The sequence below is a fragment of the Dendropsophus ebraccatus genome, chromosome 3 (assembly GCF_027789765.1).
Source record: "Dendropsophus ebraccatus isolate aDenEbr1 chromosome 3, aDenEbr1.pat, whole genome shotgun sequence".
NCBI classification, from domain to species: domain Eukaryota; kingdom Metazoa; phylum Chordata; class Amphibia; order Anura; family Hylidae; genus Dendropsophus; species Dendropsophus ebraccatus.
This window is the reverse complement of record NC_091456.1, coordinates 137,117,142-137,131,253: the sequence shown is the minus strand read 5'-3', so window position 1 is coordinate 137,131,253 and position 14,112 is coordinate 137,117,142. Positions and strand designations below refer to the sequence as shown.

Here is a 14,112-nt window from a genome sequence, read left to right as displayed (position 1 = left end):
TTTTTTTTCTTTTTTCCCTCACATCACTAGCTATATAAAAAAATTCATATGCCTGCAATGGAAGAACACTTCATGTTTACAACTGATAGTTTTTTTAGCCTGTTTTGTTTACACTGGGGAGTGTAAACATTAGTCATCATATTCTCATCAGAGAACAGGGCTACAACAAAAGTTGGAGGCAGATAAGAAAGGATCCACCATTTAAAACAATAGATAAGGTCCTCCACTTCCTACACAAGCACTAGACATATGACAGAGCATGCCCACAACACTCTCCCATATAAGTCAATAACTTGTTTTTCTAACTTGAGAAGGTAAATAGTTTGTCCTTGTTTCTATGGTAAAGAAAACAAGACTGTTTAGTTGTATTTAAGAAAAAAAACACATAAAAACAAAAAGCACAAATAGCCCATGGAATAGTACACAGAGTACATGTTTCCTTTTTTGCTTTTACATTTTATTATACAGAATGTTTTTATTTACTTTTGAAAGTCTTCAAGAATAATGATAACAACTTACTTGTGTTGATTAAAAACTGGTTAGAAACTCCAGGGTGATCAACATCGTGTATTGCACTTGCAAAGATTGCAGCAAGAATTTCCAGATCTGTAAAAACAGCCTAAAATAAAAACAACATAAAAGTCAATAAATCAATTTTCCCAACAGCTGAACAAACAGGTGATATGTTAACGGAGAAGACGGAGGTGATAGGGAACGTACACTAATATAAACCCCTCTTTAGCTGCAGTTTTCTTTATTTAGAGTAATAGGGTTGGAACAGAATGGGCTCCAAAAGAGTTTTCCTTTACAACCCTCTCCTCTATCTGCAAACTATTAAAATATGAAACTATGGTGCATCCTGTGTGTATCAACCTTAAAGTGAATGCTTACTCCTTTGTGTCTGCTATTTTAACTAATGTAGAGCTGTAACTACTTTGAATATACAGGAAATTAAATGGTAAAATTGTATCTTTAACCAAGGGAAGCCTATTGTTCATAAGCTAAACCTAATAATACAAGAGTAAGCAGCAACTCCTCTATTAAAATAAAAGGTCCCCATACACCTTATACTTTTTGTCAGCCGTACCCACCACTTGCAGCGGGTTCGGTTGTTGGTATAAGGTGTATGGAGCTCTCCGAAGTGACCACCGACAGATGATGTCAGTGGAGATAAAGGTTGGACGTGATGAAAAATCACTGTCCACCCCCTTTGTTCTCAGAAAGCCGCAGCCGGAGCTCTCTTAACCCTCGCCTTCCCATAGAAAACACAGGATTGTTCGGCTGCCAAACATTCCTGGGTGTGATGAGGGCAGTGTCCCGATGGAGTGATAACTGACAGCTTAACTATCATTGGGCAGTCAATTATTGAAGGGGTATGGAGACCTTTAGCGGAAGAACACACAAGAGCAAACATTGACAATGAATGATGGGGTCCCCCACTTCTCACTTCCTACACAGCAAGCAGTGCCAGTGTCACAGAGCATGCCACGACAATCTCCCAAACGACTCAATAACTTGTTTTCTAAACTTAAACTGGATATCTTTAGTGGAACAGGAGGCCATAGTTTTCTTTTATTTAACCCTACAATTATACAGGGAATGTGTAACTATTTCAGACATCTAGTTATTATAAAAATATGATATTAAAGTAATAGGCAAAAAACTTTACACATAAACAGCATAGTGCTAAAAAATTTTAAATTAAAATTTTCCCCTCAAAGTTTTTACCTCCAAAGCAGGGGTCGATAGCAGCACATGAGTAGACTGGGCAACATCCGCTGCATGTATATTATTATGGTAAGCTACATCAGCGTGATAGTGATCTTCTAGAGTCATTAAGTACGTTATTAATGTGTCTACTGGTATTTTAAAGGTCTTCAACAGATCTCGTTCCTGTAGGAAAATGAAAAAAAAAAAAATTCATTAAAACAAAAAAAGGGAGTACATCTAAGAATAGCTTGCTTTCTTGGATATTGTATAACATTATTTTTTTTAAATACATTCATGAATTCACCATAAAATAAAAATTTTAAATACACAATAAACAAAATCCCTACCTGAAATATTGTATGTATGACGACTGTGAGAGGTCGGTTTCCAGAATATTCAGCTACTTTAAAAATGTTAAGGCCCCATTTGTTCACATCTTCAAGTTCCTAAGAGGAAAAAAAAGCAGAGCATGATTATCATTTTTGGATTGGCCACAAAATTCATTTCTCAATTTCTCTCAGCTAGAGATTTGGTACACACAGCTTGGAACATTCTGTTAGTGCCATCATTGCTGATCGTTCAAAGAACACATGGTGAGTAGGAGGATGCCATGAATTAATTACCACCATGCATTTGAAGGATGTTGTACTGCCAAAAATATTAAAAATGAATAAAAATAGCTATTAAGACGCACAGAAAAAAGGAATAAAAGGGAACCTGTCATTATACAGTACATATGCCGTCCAATCTGCAGGCAGAATGTTATAGAGCAGGAGAATTCAAGCAGATTGATATAGTTTTATGATAAAATGTCCAGTATCATTTCTTATTTGTTTATGTAAATCTCGGCTCATTTAGGTGTAAGTAACCAAGTGGGCAGCGCTGTCAATCCCTGAGGACCACCCACTTCACTACTTTGCACAGAATGAGCAGAGATTTACACAAATAGACAACAATTCATACTGGAACTTTTCCTAAAAAACTATCAATTAGCTTCTCTTGCTCTAACATAATTCCTTTTCAATGTAACTGGCTATATATATATATATATATATATATATATATATATATATATATATATATATATCAGTAGGATAGCCAATATTAGCTTCATAAAAGGCTCCAAGTCATATTTCTTATTTATATATTGACTAATCTCCTTCCCTCTATCTCTTAACAGCTAAGTTGCCCATAAACCTTAAGCTAAAGATGGCTGTACAGGGAACTATTTCTTGTTAGGAAAAAACAGAGGTATATACAATTATGCAATATTAGACATGAATGCAATGTCTCACCTTAGCTAGAGATTCTTCGTTTTCACTTTTTACTCCAAACCTTGGAATATTTGAATTAGTCAGACTAGAGCTGTGCATTAGTTTCTTCACCCCGCTTATCTGCGACATGGGCCTCTTCTTTTTTTCCTTTTCTTTCTGGGCCTGTGTCGGCATTTCCACTTCATGTTGTTTATCTACATGGAAACATGCACACTTATAGTTTATTTGCTGGGTCACCAAGTCAAGGTATGTATAGACAGATGTACAGTATGCTAGGATAATGTGACATATCGGCTTCAATGTATACCCATACTTTCTTAATTTTGGAATCTTCAGAATTTGGGGGAAACCTTATGTTCCCAAACCTAAAGTATTTATCATATAGGAAAGTCCCCGCAGTATGTCTCAGTCTGGAGGACCTAACATGTATTACATAGACAGTCTCTTGATTCCATGGGGAACTATGTAATACTTCCTTTTCACCTGTGGTGGTGCTGCTTCAGGGAAGTTGTGATACTTGTGACAGATAATTTGGGATTGAAACCAACTGTCCATTCTTGTGATAAAATATCAGCTATTTATATTATTATAGTTTAATCTGTAGATTGGATAGCTGCTATACCAGGACTGAGCCAGATGCAGACAGTATTCTTCAGGGTACCTGTGAATTCTCTCTGCTCCTTTGTATAAAGACTGCTCCCAGGTGAGTTGGCTTTGATGTAACGGCATCCTGATATCTCTGCACTCCACCTCTAATGGCGTTGTCTCATAGCTAAACACCAACAGGTGAGCACCTCATATATCATTCCCTAGGATACATCCATATTGGGGAATAATCACCCATGCAGCAATTCTCTTTCTGAACTATTTGCTTATTCTTAAGAAATAACTCCCTGGTGATTAAAATCACTTGTGGATCCCTCTTTAAAGGAGTAATTGAATAAATGCTTGAGATAGAATGAGTTGCCCCCCCCCCCCCCCCCCCCCACGACAGCTGAAACTATAGTCTCTTCTTACTTTTCAACCCAGCTTTATAATCCTTACAAGCAGAAAGAGATTTCTCTTGAGACATGACTGAGAGTGACTGAGCATGTGTGTCCACTGGCACACAGCTAAGTAGGTGGACATAACATTGTTTTACTCATTGAACACCAGGTGGTACCATAGTATGTAAATAACAAAATTATTTTCACCAGTCAATTAGATAAATACATAAATGTGTTTATAATAAAATATATTTATGTGTGAATAAATAAACATAACATTCTTCAATAGATAGCCCTTTAAATTCCAGGGCCCCATTCTGGATGAACCTCTAAAACAAGGTTAATCTAAAATAAGGTGGCATAGCACTTTAAGAATATGAACCAGCAGAGTTTTTTTTTTCTATCTTGTTTCTATTTAGTCTTGAGCATATATTTTTAGACACTATCATACAATGTAGGTTATCAAGCTGACTGTGCCTGGAATCTGGACTGTATAGCCACTTAATTATAACAATAATGGAGGGCTACAAAAGGTATAGGATACAAAAATATTCCTGTGCAGCACAATAATAGGCAAAACAGGAGAAGCCCATATATCCTACTGAAATAATTGGAATATAATTCAGCGCTGGGGCAAGCTTTGATACTTATCATTTCAGGCAGATGCACACAGTTCAGACAGATCAAAAGGGAAAGTCCTAAATATGAGTGTCAGGTCAAGCCATGCAGAAGCACAAACATGTCTCAAAGAGCTCACATCTGCTGTTACACTCCATGGGATTCCCTAGTGCTCCCCCAACAAAAATGATTCAGCCAAGTAGAAAGAACCCATTAGTTATGCATCCTGCATGGCCAAGATGAAAGCTGAGCTTGAATAAAACAAAGCCAGATCTGATTCATTCACATAAACACAATGCTCCTCAATCACAAGGTTCCTTCATTGACAAAACTGCTGTGTTTAAAAGACACCTGTGTACGTGGCAGGGCATGGTGTTCCGTAGCTTATAGACTAATCGTTTTATTTTACTATTTTGCTGGCTCAGCATTAAATGATCAGACTACAGGTTATGAATTCTAATTTCTTTTACCTAAGAAAGGAGAACTCAATTCTCCCTCAATCTCCCTGGATTATGGACAGTGTGGTTTAGACAAACCTACGCCATCAACCCCAAATAGTACTGGGTCTTTCTACAAAACCACTTTTTATCAAGACAAACACAGTTCTCTGAAGAACTGCAGGAAAACCTACTTATAACCATAGGAAGGGGGCAGTTCTAGATTGGGGCAGAACAGGAGGGAGCAGTCTTGGTTGGGGCAGAATAGGAGGGAGCAGTCTTGGTCGGGGCAGAATAGGAGGGGGCAGTCTTAGGTTTGTTGGGCCAGACTAGGAGGGGGCAGCCTTGGTTGGGGCAGAATAAAAGTGTGCCGTCTTAGGCTGGTTGGGGCAGAATCTTCTATAAATGCCACATGTCATTGTTTCAATATAGTGCTAAAATAATACAACCATACAGTCCCTACATAACATTGACCAACCAATACACTAGAGTACATTGTCACATATGCTGTAGATTACAGATGAGCAAACCTGACTAAAGTTCGGGTTTGCATGAACCCAAACAATCAGCATTTGAATCCCACTGCCTGGAGAAGGTGGATGCAGCCCGAGGACAGCCATGGACAGATTCAAATACCGATCGTCCCGGTTCGTGCAAACCCAAACTTTTGGCAAGTTTGCTCATCTCTACTGTAGATGTTTTCAAATGGCTTTGGCTATTAAATGTGAGATGTGGGGCGCAAGGTCTTGCTACCTAGTTGTTCACAGTAATGATTTAACCTCCTCTAATAGCAACTGATGAAAGGCATCTCCTAAGAATATATATTATTTTTGGATAGGTCATCAATGTGTCATTAATGTGTGCTTGATTCAGTGAGCAGAATGCAATTAATCTTCATTCAGTCCCCATTCTTTCTATTAAGATGGTTGGACTTCCACTGGTGAAACATTAAAGGCCTATCCTAATGATAGGTCACTGGTGTTTACCTGGGGTAACCCCCTTTGGGTAGGGTACAGGCAAAGAAACATAATCCAATTGATCCCAAGAACTGAGGACAAATGTCCTCTGAATAAAGAGCTCCATTGATTCTCTATGTAGAATGAATATAATGCTGGCCACACATGCGCGTTCTATATTATTGCTGCTGTATATTTTAAAGACCCCTTAGACTGTGGTGAAGACGTCTGCTGGAGGTCTATGAAATAAGCAAATCACATTGAATTCTCCTTGAAGCTTTCCGTCACGCCCTGGAGGGATTTCCAAGCTGAAGTTTATACATTGCAGGGGGATTCCTCTGCTCCCCCCACCTTCTATGCGGCTGTTTGGACGCAGGGTATTTTCTCTGCTCAGATGTTGACAGTGTCACATTTATCAAGCCTCCCTCCTACAGGCAGCGAATGCCAACGCTTCATTGCACTATTACCTGCCTGAATCATAACCCAGCATGCAATGCAAATGTGTGCTGCAAACAAGACTAAGAAATGTATAGAAAAAAAAACCTCATTCTTTTGGCAGCAGATATTTAATCAATGACATTTATTTTTTACACATTTTTGCACACACATATTGGACATCTTGTCTGCTCCATGGCTGCCTGTATGTTACTTATTATTCTCCATGAGAGACGTTTTGCATAACAGCATACAAAACACACCACTGAGTATTCCAGAGGTGAAGAGGTTAATACGTGATGCTGACGCACAAAGTCCTGGATATAACGCTCTGCACAGCAACCCACAAACACATCAATGCATAGGGAATTACAGGGACACCAATTACCAGGAAGAGACAAAAACAAAGGAGAGCTTGAGTAAAATCTCCTCTGCATGTGACATAAGTCTCTGTTATGTAACGGCAGGTACAGGCCTTATGTCTCCTGCCTGGCACTATGTGGGTATAGGGAGAAAAAGACTGCTTCTCTTACCTAAAAAGGTGTTTGAAATATATTCCGAAACTTGGTTTCCCGACCGGCTCATCTCTGATAGATGGGTGAGCTCCCGATTGAGCATTCTCTTGAACTGTAAAATAAATAAGGAGAGCAGTGAATAAATATATATAAGCAAATTCTCATGACATACATCACGCAACTGTACCAAGTTATAAAAATGGCGCAAACGATGACAAACTTGCTGCATCTTGCTTAGATACGTTAGACACTCATGCTTAGGCCAAATTTCAGCTGCATGGCTTCACACTAATATCTACCACCAATGGTTTCTTCCATCAATTATACATTTATTGCATTTCATGATTCCGCTGAACCACAATGCATTTTCATTGATAAATTGGTAAATTGGTAAAGCCAATGCCATATGTCATTATTGACATGTCATTATTGACTGGTTTACACATTCTTGGATTATTTTCCAATAATGTCTATGGAAGTGGTGACCAAAAGTGTCAGGTCAGTTCCTGCAATGGTCTAACCTGTTTCCCTGAAAATAAGACATTCTCCAAAAATAAGGAATAGTGGAGGATTTAAAGGATAGCTTAAAATAAGGCATCCTCCTGAAAATAAGGCATTCCCTGAAAGTAAGACTTCCGCCATCCTCTGCCACCATGCTGCTTAGGGGTGGAGGGGAGGTGGTGGTGGTCTGGTTAAGCTGGTTTGTAATGAAAACTACTATACAGTATATAAGAACTTTTTGTAACATGTTAGCATGAAATATGGTGTCTGAATGAGGACTAGACTTATCCTACACGTGTGTCCTTCCCCACCCTTCTCTTGGCTCAGTATATCCTAGTGTGTATCAGGAGATTGCTGGCTTAGAAACAAACACATGATTTTTCAATACTGTGTCCAAAGATATATAGGATATATGTGATTTTGATGTTAATTGCAGTCTATTGAGAGTTTTTCTAGAACAACACAATACTATGTTGAACTTATACCACAAGAAACTGTACTCCTTAACTAAATTTGGAAAGGTAAGGGTGGACACATCTACTGCATAAGTGATCAGATAGATGGGCAACATGAACCTGTGAGGATGTTCCACTTTGCAGACAGCAATGCAATAACCAAGAATTGTAAATAAATTAAAACCTTATCTAGAATACCATCCAAAACTACAATAAAAGACTCCTTTTGGAGAGGTTTCTCTGTAAAAATATAGTCACTAAAACATCAACAATGCATTTATTTGTAAGGACTAGAACTTAAAGTATTCCACTTTAAATCAAGACTGTTCCAATAAATAGTTCACATTATGGCTAATCTACACATTATTTCACCAAAATTCTTAATGAACCTCATTCTAGGTGGAGAAAGGAGAGGATGGCATTAGCTTGTTAGGTGCTATAGATCACTTTCATTGTAGCTTCTGCTACAAAATAATTTTTGCTGGAGTACCCCTTTAAAGAACAACTTTAAGTTATCCACTACTGTGTGTCTAATGCTCCACCATTAATAGAGTTCATGAGTAGACATGCAGTTGTCTTCCATTATTTGGATGAGGGGTAATGATCTGTAATACACTATAACAGAAGAAATATTGCACAGACATTTGTAGGAGACAGAGCAGTAAGATTAAGTGTCACCAAGGCAGAGGATTAATATCCTCATTCTCCATACTGGGCTGTGGGTTATAGTAGGATGGAGCCATATACTCTACTGTATGAATTACAGTTATAGGAAGGGAGACTAGATTTTAGACAAGTTACTTTATTTACAATAAAGGGGGATAGCTACGTTTATGGTTATCATGACATCCGTATAATCATGATATTTATATACATAGTTTACTTGGGGTTGTCATGCTCTATAAATCCTTTTGGGTAAGTATCGGTGTTCATAATGTAGTACATGATGTTACTTTTCCAATGCCTCCTATTAGAATCATTACGCTCTGTGAATACTAATCCTCAGTGAATATTGATTCAGTGCATGCGTAGTTACGTCTCATATGTCGCCGTAGACTGACTTGGCACACGTCTGGTTGCGTTTGACATGGTGCCGAAGTCTATACATGAAATGCTGTTGGTAAGAGGATCTGATACATGATTTCTGATGGGAAAGGATGCAGTTTTCTTGAAGCCCTCTAACTGGCTTACTGCCTCTAGTGTACGTTCACCCAGTGCATGCGCAATTAGATCCAACATGGCGCCCAGCATACGCAAAGAATCCCACTCTTCTGGGGACATGATATGTCATTTTATTAGCGGGTTGTGCCTACAATACCAAGTCTTGAACACAGATAGCTTACAGCAGCACAGAATGCAGCAAATTGTATGGGTGGGTGCACGTCTCACCAAACTGGGCCCAGGATGGTAGAAGAGGATGGTATCAAAAAATAGTGTAGTATCGGGTACACCAGCCCCACAATAGTTTTATCCTTACGCTTAAATACAATTAACTCCAAGAAGGATACGTGTAAAAAATATATTTTTATTTCTAATCATTAAGATATATAACATAACATGAAAAAGATACAAATATTTACAAAAGAGTCTCCAAACATAGGTCCGTAGTCAGTGGGAGGTTTGTAGGGCTGTCATGTCTTAGCTGGAGGGAATTCTGTATATGTTCACAGATAACAATGCCACGTCCAGTATCATTCACAGACAGTACCGTCAGTGCCTCCTGATCAATTAGAACCAATAGTAGAGGTGATCAAACTACCACCGGACAGTTACCAAACCATGATCATCTAGTTTAGAACTGTCCCAGGGTGAACAGACCGGCCAATCGAGCCCAACGCGTTTCAGTATCAAATGTCGGATACGTCATCAGGGGCTAAACGGTCATAGCGTCATATACGTCATAGATTTGACCAGATAAATAAGACATCACATAAACACATAATGCATAGCTAGTTATATATGCCAGTAATTTATATGTGTGTGATGCTAATATTGGAGCGCTGCTGTGTCCTGTACTCACTGTACCAATCGTCCGGGTGACCAACAGATATTTATCCCACCGTACGTGACTGATTGCGGGTATCTGTCATGCTCAAAAGTCAGCCTGGGTACAGACTCACATCTAGGACCAGTAAACAGCCAGCGCTTCCTAAGGAGACATGCTCCCGTCCTCCTGTTTCTGCGGAGTCTCGGGTGTACTCCCGAGACTCCGCAGAAACAGGAGGACGGGAGCATGTCTCCTTAGGAAGCGCTGGCTGTTTACTGGTCCTAGATGTGAGTCTGTACCCAGGCTGACTTTTGAGCATGACAGATACCCGCAATCAGTCACGTACGGTGGGATAAATATCTGTTGGTCACCCGGACGATTGGTACAGTGAGTACAGGACACAGCAGCGCTCCAATATTAGCATCACACACATATAAATTACTGGCATATATAACTAGCTATGCATTATGTGTTTATGTGATGTCTTATTTATCTGGTCAAATCTATGACGTATATGACGCTATGACCGTTTAGCCCCTGATGACGTATCCGACATTTGATACTGAAACGCGTTGGGCTCGATTGGCCGGTCTGTTCACCCTGGGACAGTTCTAAACTAGATGATCATGGTTTGGTAACTGTCCGGTGGTAGTTTGATCACCTCTACTATTGGTTCTAATTGATCAGGAGGCACTGACGGTACTGTCTGTGAATGATACTGGACGTGGCATTGTTATCTGTGAACATATACAGAATTCCCTCCAGCTAAGACATGACAGCCCTACAAACCTCCCACTGACTACGGACCTATGTTTGGAGACTCTTTTGTAAATATTTGTATCTTTTTCATGTTATGTTATATATCTTAATGATTAGAAATAAAAATATATTTTTTACACGTATCCTTCTTGGAGTTAATTAGAAGAGGATGGTAGAAGAGAAGAAGATAGCACTTCCAAAGAGCTCCATGTTTTAATATCACACCAGGCGCACAACATTTCGGCTGGTATAGCCTTTTCACTGCTTGAGATTGAAACGTTGCAATCCTGGTGTGATAATAAAACTTGGAGCTCTTTGGAAGTGCTGTCTTCTCTTATTTACAATATCAATTCTGAAATAAATATGATGACACTTGACCATCTCCTCACTCCTGATGAAGCCATGGGGTGCTTTTCCTACTTGTGAAGTGATCCATGTTGTGTTGGGGGTCAGTCTTTTGGATGAAAGCGGGGCATAGGTATGTGCATTTTAAGTGTTTTTATCCTGTATGTGGTCAGATAAGGAGGCTTGCCCCCCATATCCAGCTCGTTTTTGGTATTTTGTATATTTCTTATTGTTAATAAAGTAACTTTTGGATGTGCCGCTCCTTGTGTGCAGATGCTGTTTTTCCTTTGACTATTGTGACTATTGCTGCACTCTGGTTATTTAGTGTGATGCCCACCTATTTTGCTTGTGTTTAGTGAAGAGCTTTATAGTACTTGATCCATGACAATGTCCACCATAAATTAATCAAATAAACATCTACTTTTTCAAATAAAAATCTAATTTTTAGCATTATAATCAATGACTTTAGTTCTTTGGTAATGGAAGCACAGATGTAGCAGAGCTGGATTTATCTTTTGTCTTTTTTTTTTGTTGTTGAATAAAATGAGTGGTTGTCAGTGAGAACATAGAATAATGCTATAATGTATGGCTGTAAGTCCAGAGAGCAGGGACATGGCTTCAGTGTATTTCATGGGTACTTTATAGTGCAAACTGTTATATGGTGCAGTGGGCACAGTTAGTGTAGGGTAGCACTGCATTCAGAACACAGATATGGTCAATCAGTATATGTAGCCCCCTGAATTTGAGAGCACATATTGTGCAGGGTCACTGCATGCATTTGTATAGTCCAGGGGGTCAGCGGGTAAATATATTATACTGTAAGCAAGTTGATAAAAAACCCATGGCTTTTTTTTTATCAGTTACTATGTATGTATACTGCACTGGGGACATGAGCATCACATGACTGCTTGCAATGTTAAGCAAAAAAAATAAAAATCTGACTCTTTAGTGTCACCTATTTGAGGTAGTTACATTGTATGTCAATGTTGACCCAGCTTGAAACCATTACTAGGGATTATCAGATAAACCAGAACTGTCCCTCCCTAATAGTGTGTTTACACAGAGAAATTTATCTGACAGATTTTTGAAGCCAAAGCCAGGAATGGATTTTAGAAGAGGGGAAATCTCAGTCTTTCCTTTATGGCCTGTTCTCTGTTTATAGTCTGTTTTTGGATTTGTCTTCAAATATCTGCCGTTTAAATTTTTCTGTGTAAACACACCCTAAAGAAAGAAAGACTCATTTGATTCCTATTTGGCCAATGTCCCTAGTCACAATTCCAGGCTTTTTCATTAGTCAGACAGGGTTGCTAACCCACATAGGTGGCAGTATAGAGCCAGCTTTAATTATTCTGGAAAAGAGCTCATTTGCATACTTTTTCCCACGAAGCACTGCGTGTAACCAGACCAGCTGGCAGTCTCCACAAGAAGAATGGAAAACCCCTATGGGTACATCTCATGTTGGCTTATACACATAAAACACTGCATTCACAGTCAAAAGAAGAGCATGCTATTTGCTGCACTGTATTCCATCCTGTGCAATATTTGACGACTATGAATAAAGCTAAAATGATCATACAGATTAGGCTAAACATACATTAGTACAGTACATATTGTACAAGGTGTCATGGCTGCACTGCATGCCTGGAGCTGCCTGGAGTCAGTTTAGAGAAAGATTATGGCTGCACAGAAATCTGATGATGCAATGTACACTGCTGAGTAATCATCCTCTTAACCTATTCACATCCACATGCATGCTACTAGGTGTTATTCATGCAATTTTTTGTCATCCTATGTAGTAGGAATAATATACTGCTTCAATACATATTCATGGCTGGGGATTATTTTGCATATTAATATGACACTAGTGCATCAAACTCATATAGCCTACAGCCAGTATGGCCGCCCTCACACAGAAAGGATGCCTCTCAATCATGGCATCAGTGATTCCCTGCACACATATGTTCAAATCACATACACCATCATAATACAGGTATCCATCCAAACAATGGCCCTCCCATCAGCCAGCCTGCTTCAATATACAATCACGTCAAGTGTGGCAAGAAGTGGTTACGGTGTAACAAGCAGCACATCCATCTCATGCCGTATGTAATTGCAGGCTCTTATCTACTGAACCTGGGCTGATTGGGTGTAATAAGGTGAGTGCGAGATAATGGAGGTCAGTCTCACCCCCGGCTTTGGTGTAGAATTGCTGACACGGTCTTCTACCATGTGCACACTATGTACAGTGCAGAAGACGCATCTATACAAACTATAGGACTGTGGATCTGCTGAGCTATAGGCTATGTTGACATATATATATATATATATATATATATATATATATATATATATATATAAATATTGGGCACACACATACACTATACATATGAGTCGGCTCCTATTACTGATATTGCCATTTTCCAAGCAGGCCAAATTATGGCATCTGAAATAACTGGAGGCTAATAACCCTTTTGGCTTCACAACAGACCTGATTTGCATACATCGATAACATCCACTATATCAACATCACATAATACAACCAGTCACTGAAGATCTGAGCCATGCATTATACTGGACTATTATATGGGGATATATGTCACAGGCGGCTATTATAATTAGGTTTATCCCCCATCCACCACTTAGTTTGCTAAGAATAGGTCTGATCAATACATGATAATTGCATAAAACATAATTGGTTTAGATTAGGGGGTATTCATATTGCTTCTCCAATTCTTGGTCAATGACCCATCACTCTACGAAACCACAACAACCTTAGAAGTGACAGCAGAGGCAACGCACATCCTATGTATGTAAACAATCCGTGTCCATGCAGCCATGTCCATGCTATCGCCTGCGAGGAGTAGTAGTCACCCTAAGGTCATAGAATACAGGGATTTGAAATGATAGCCCTATATTGGCAACAGCATGGTAGCATTGCACCTATACATAGGACCTCTGGGCACATCAAACAGCCATTTCTTTCCTTGTCAAGCAAGAATGATTTACCTTGATGTAGCCCCAGGATACAGACAGTAAATAGTTGGCTTCAGGCATTTTGAATGAGATTTGCTGTTTACCAGCAGAAGAGAAAAAGGCGAGATCTATATAGAGAATGATATCAGTCTGTCTCACAC

The 14,112-nt window shown here is 39.1% G+C and overlaps 1 protein-coding gene across 12 annotated transcripts in view; it reads right to left on the bottom strand.

Moving 5' to 3' along the window:
* The window catches only part of PDE4D (phosphodiesterase 4D), a 968,497-nt gene that overhangs the window by 11,691 nt on the left and 942,694 nt on the right, over positions 1 to 14,112 (bottom strand). For 11 of the 12 annotated variants that reach the window (XM_069962734.1, XM_069962738.1, XM_069962735.1 and 8 more), the window contains 5 exons: positions 6,950 to 7,043; positions 3,006 to 3,178; positions 2,058 to 2,156; positions 1,729 to 1,893; positions 520 to 619 (listed from right to left, as the gene is read on the bottom strand). In XM_069962734.1, the coding sequence (XP_069818835.1) occupies positions 520 to 619; positions 1,729 to 1,893; positions 2,058 to 2,156; positions 3,006 to 3,178; positions 6,950 to 7,043 (631 nt within the window). Of the gene's footprint in view, positions 1 to 519; positions 620 to 1,728; positions 1,894 to 2,057; positions 2,157 to 3,005; positions 3,179 to 6,949; positions 7,044 to 13,984; positions 14,033 to 14,112 lie in introns of those variants that run through there. The other variant, XM_069962744.1, reaches the window with a different exon arrangement.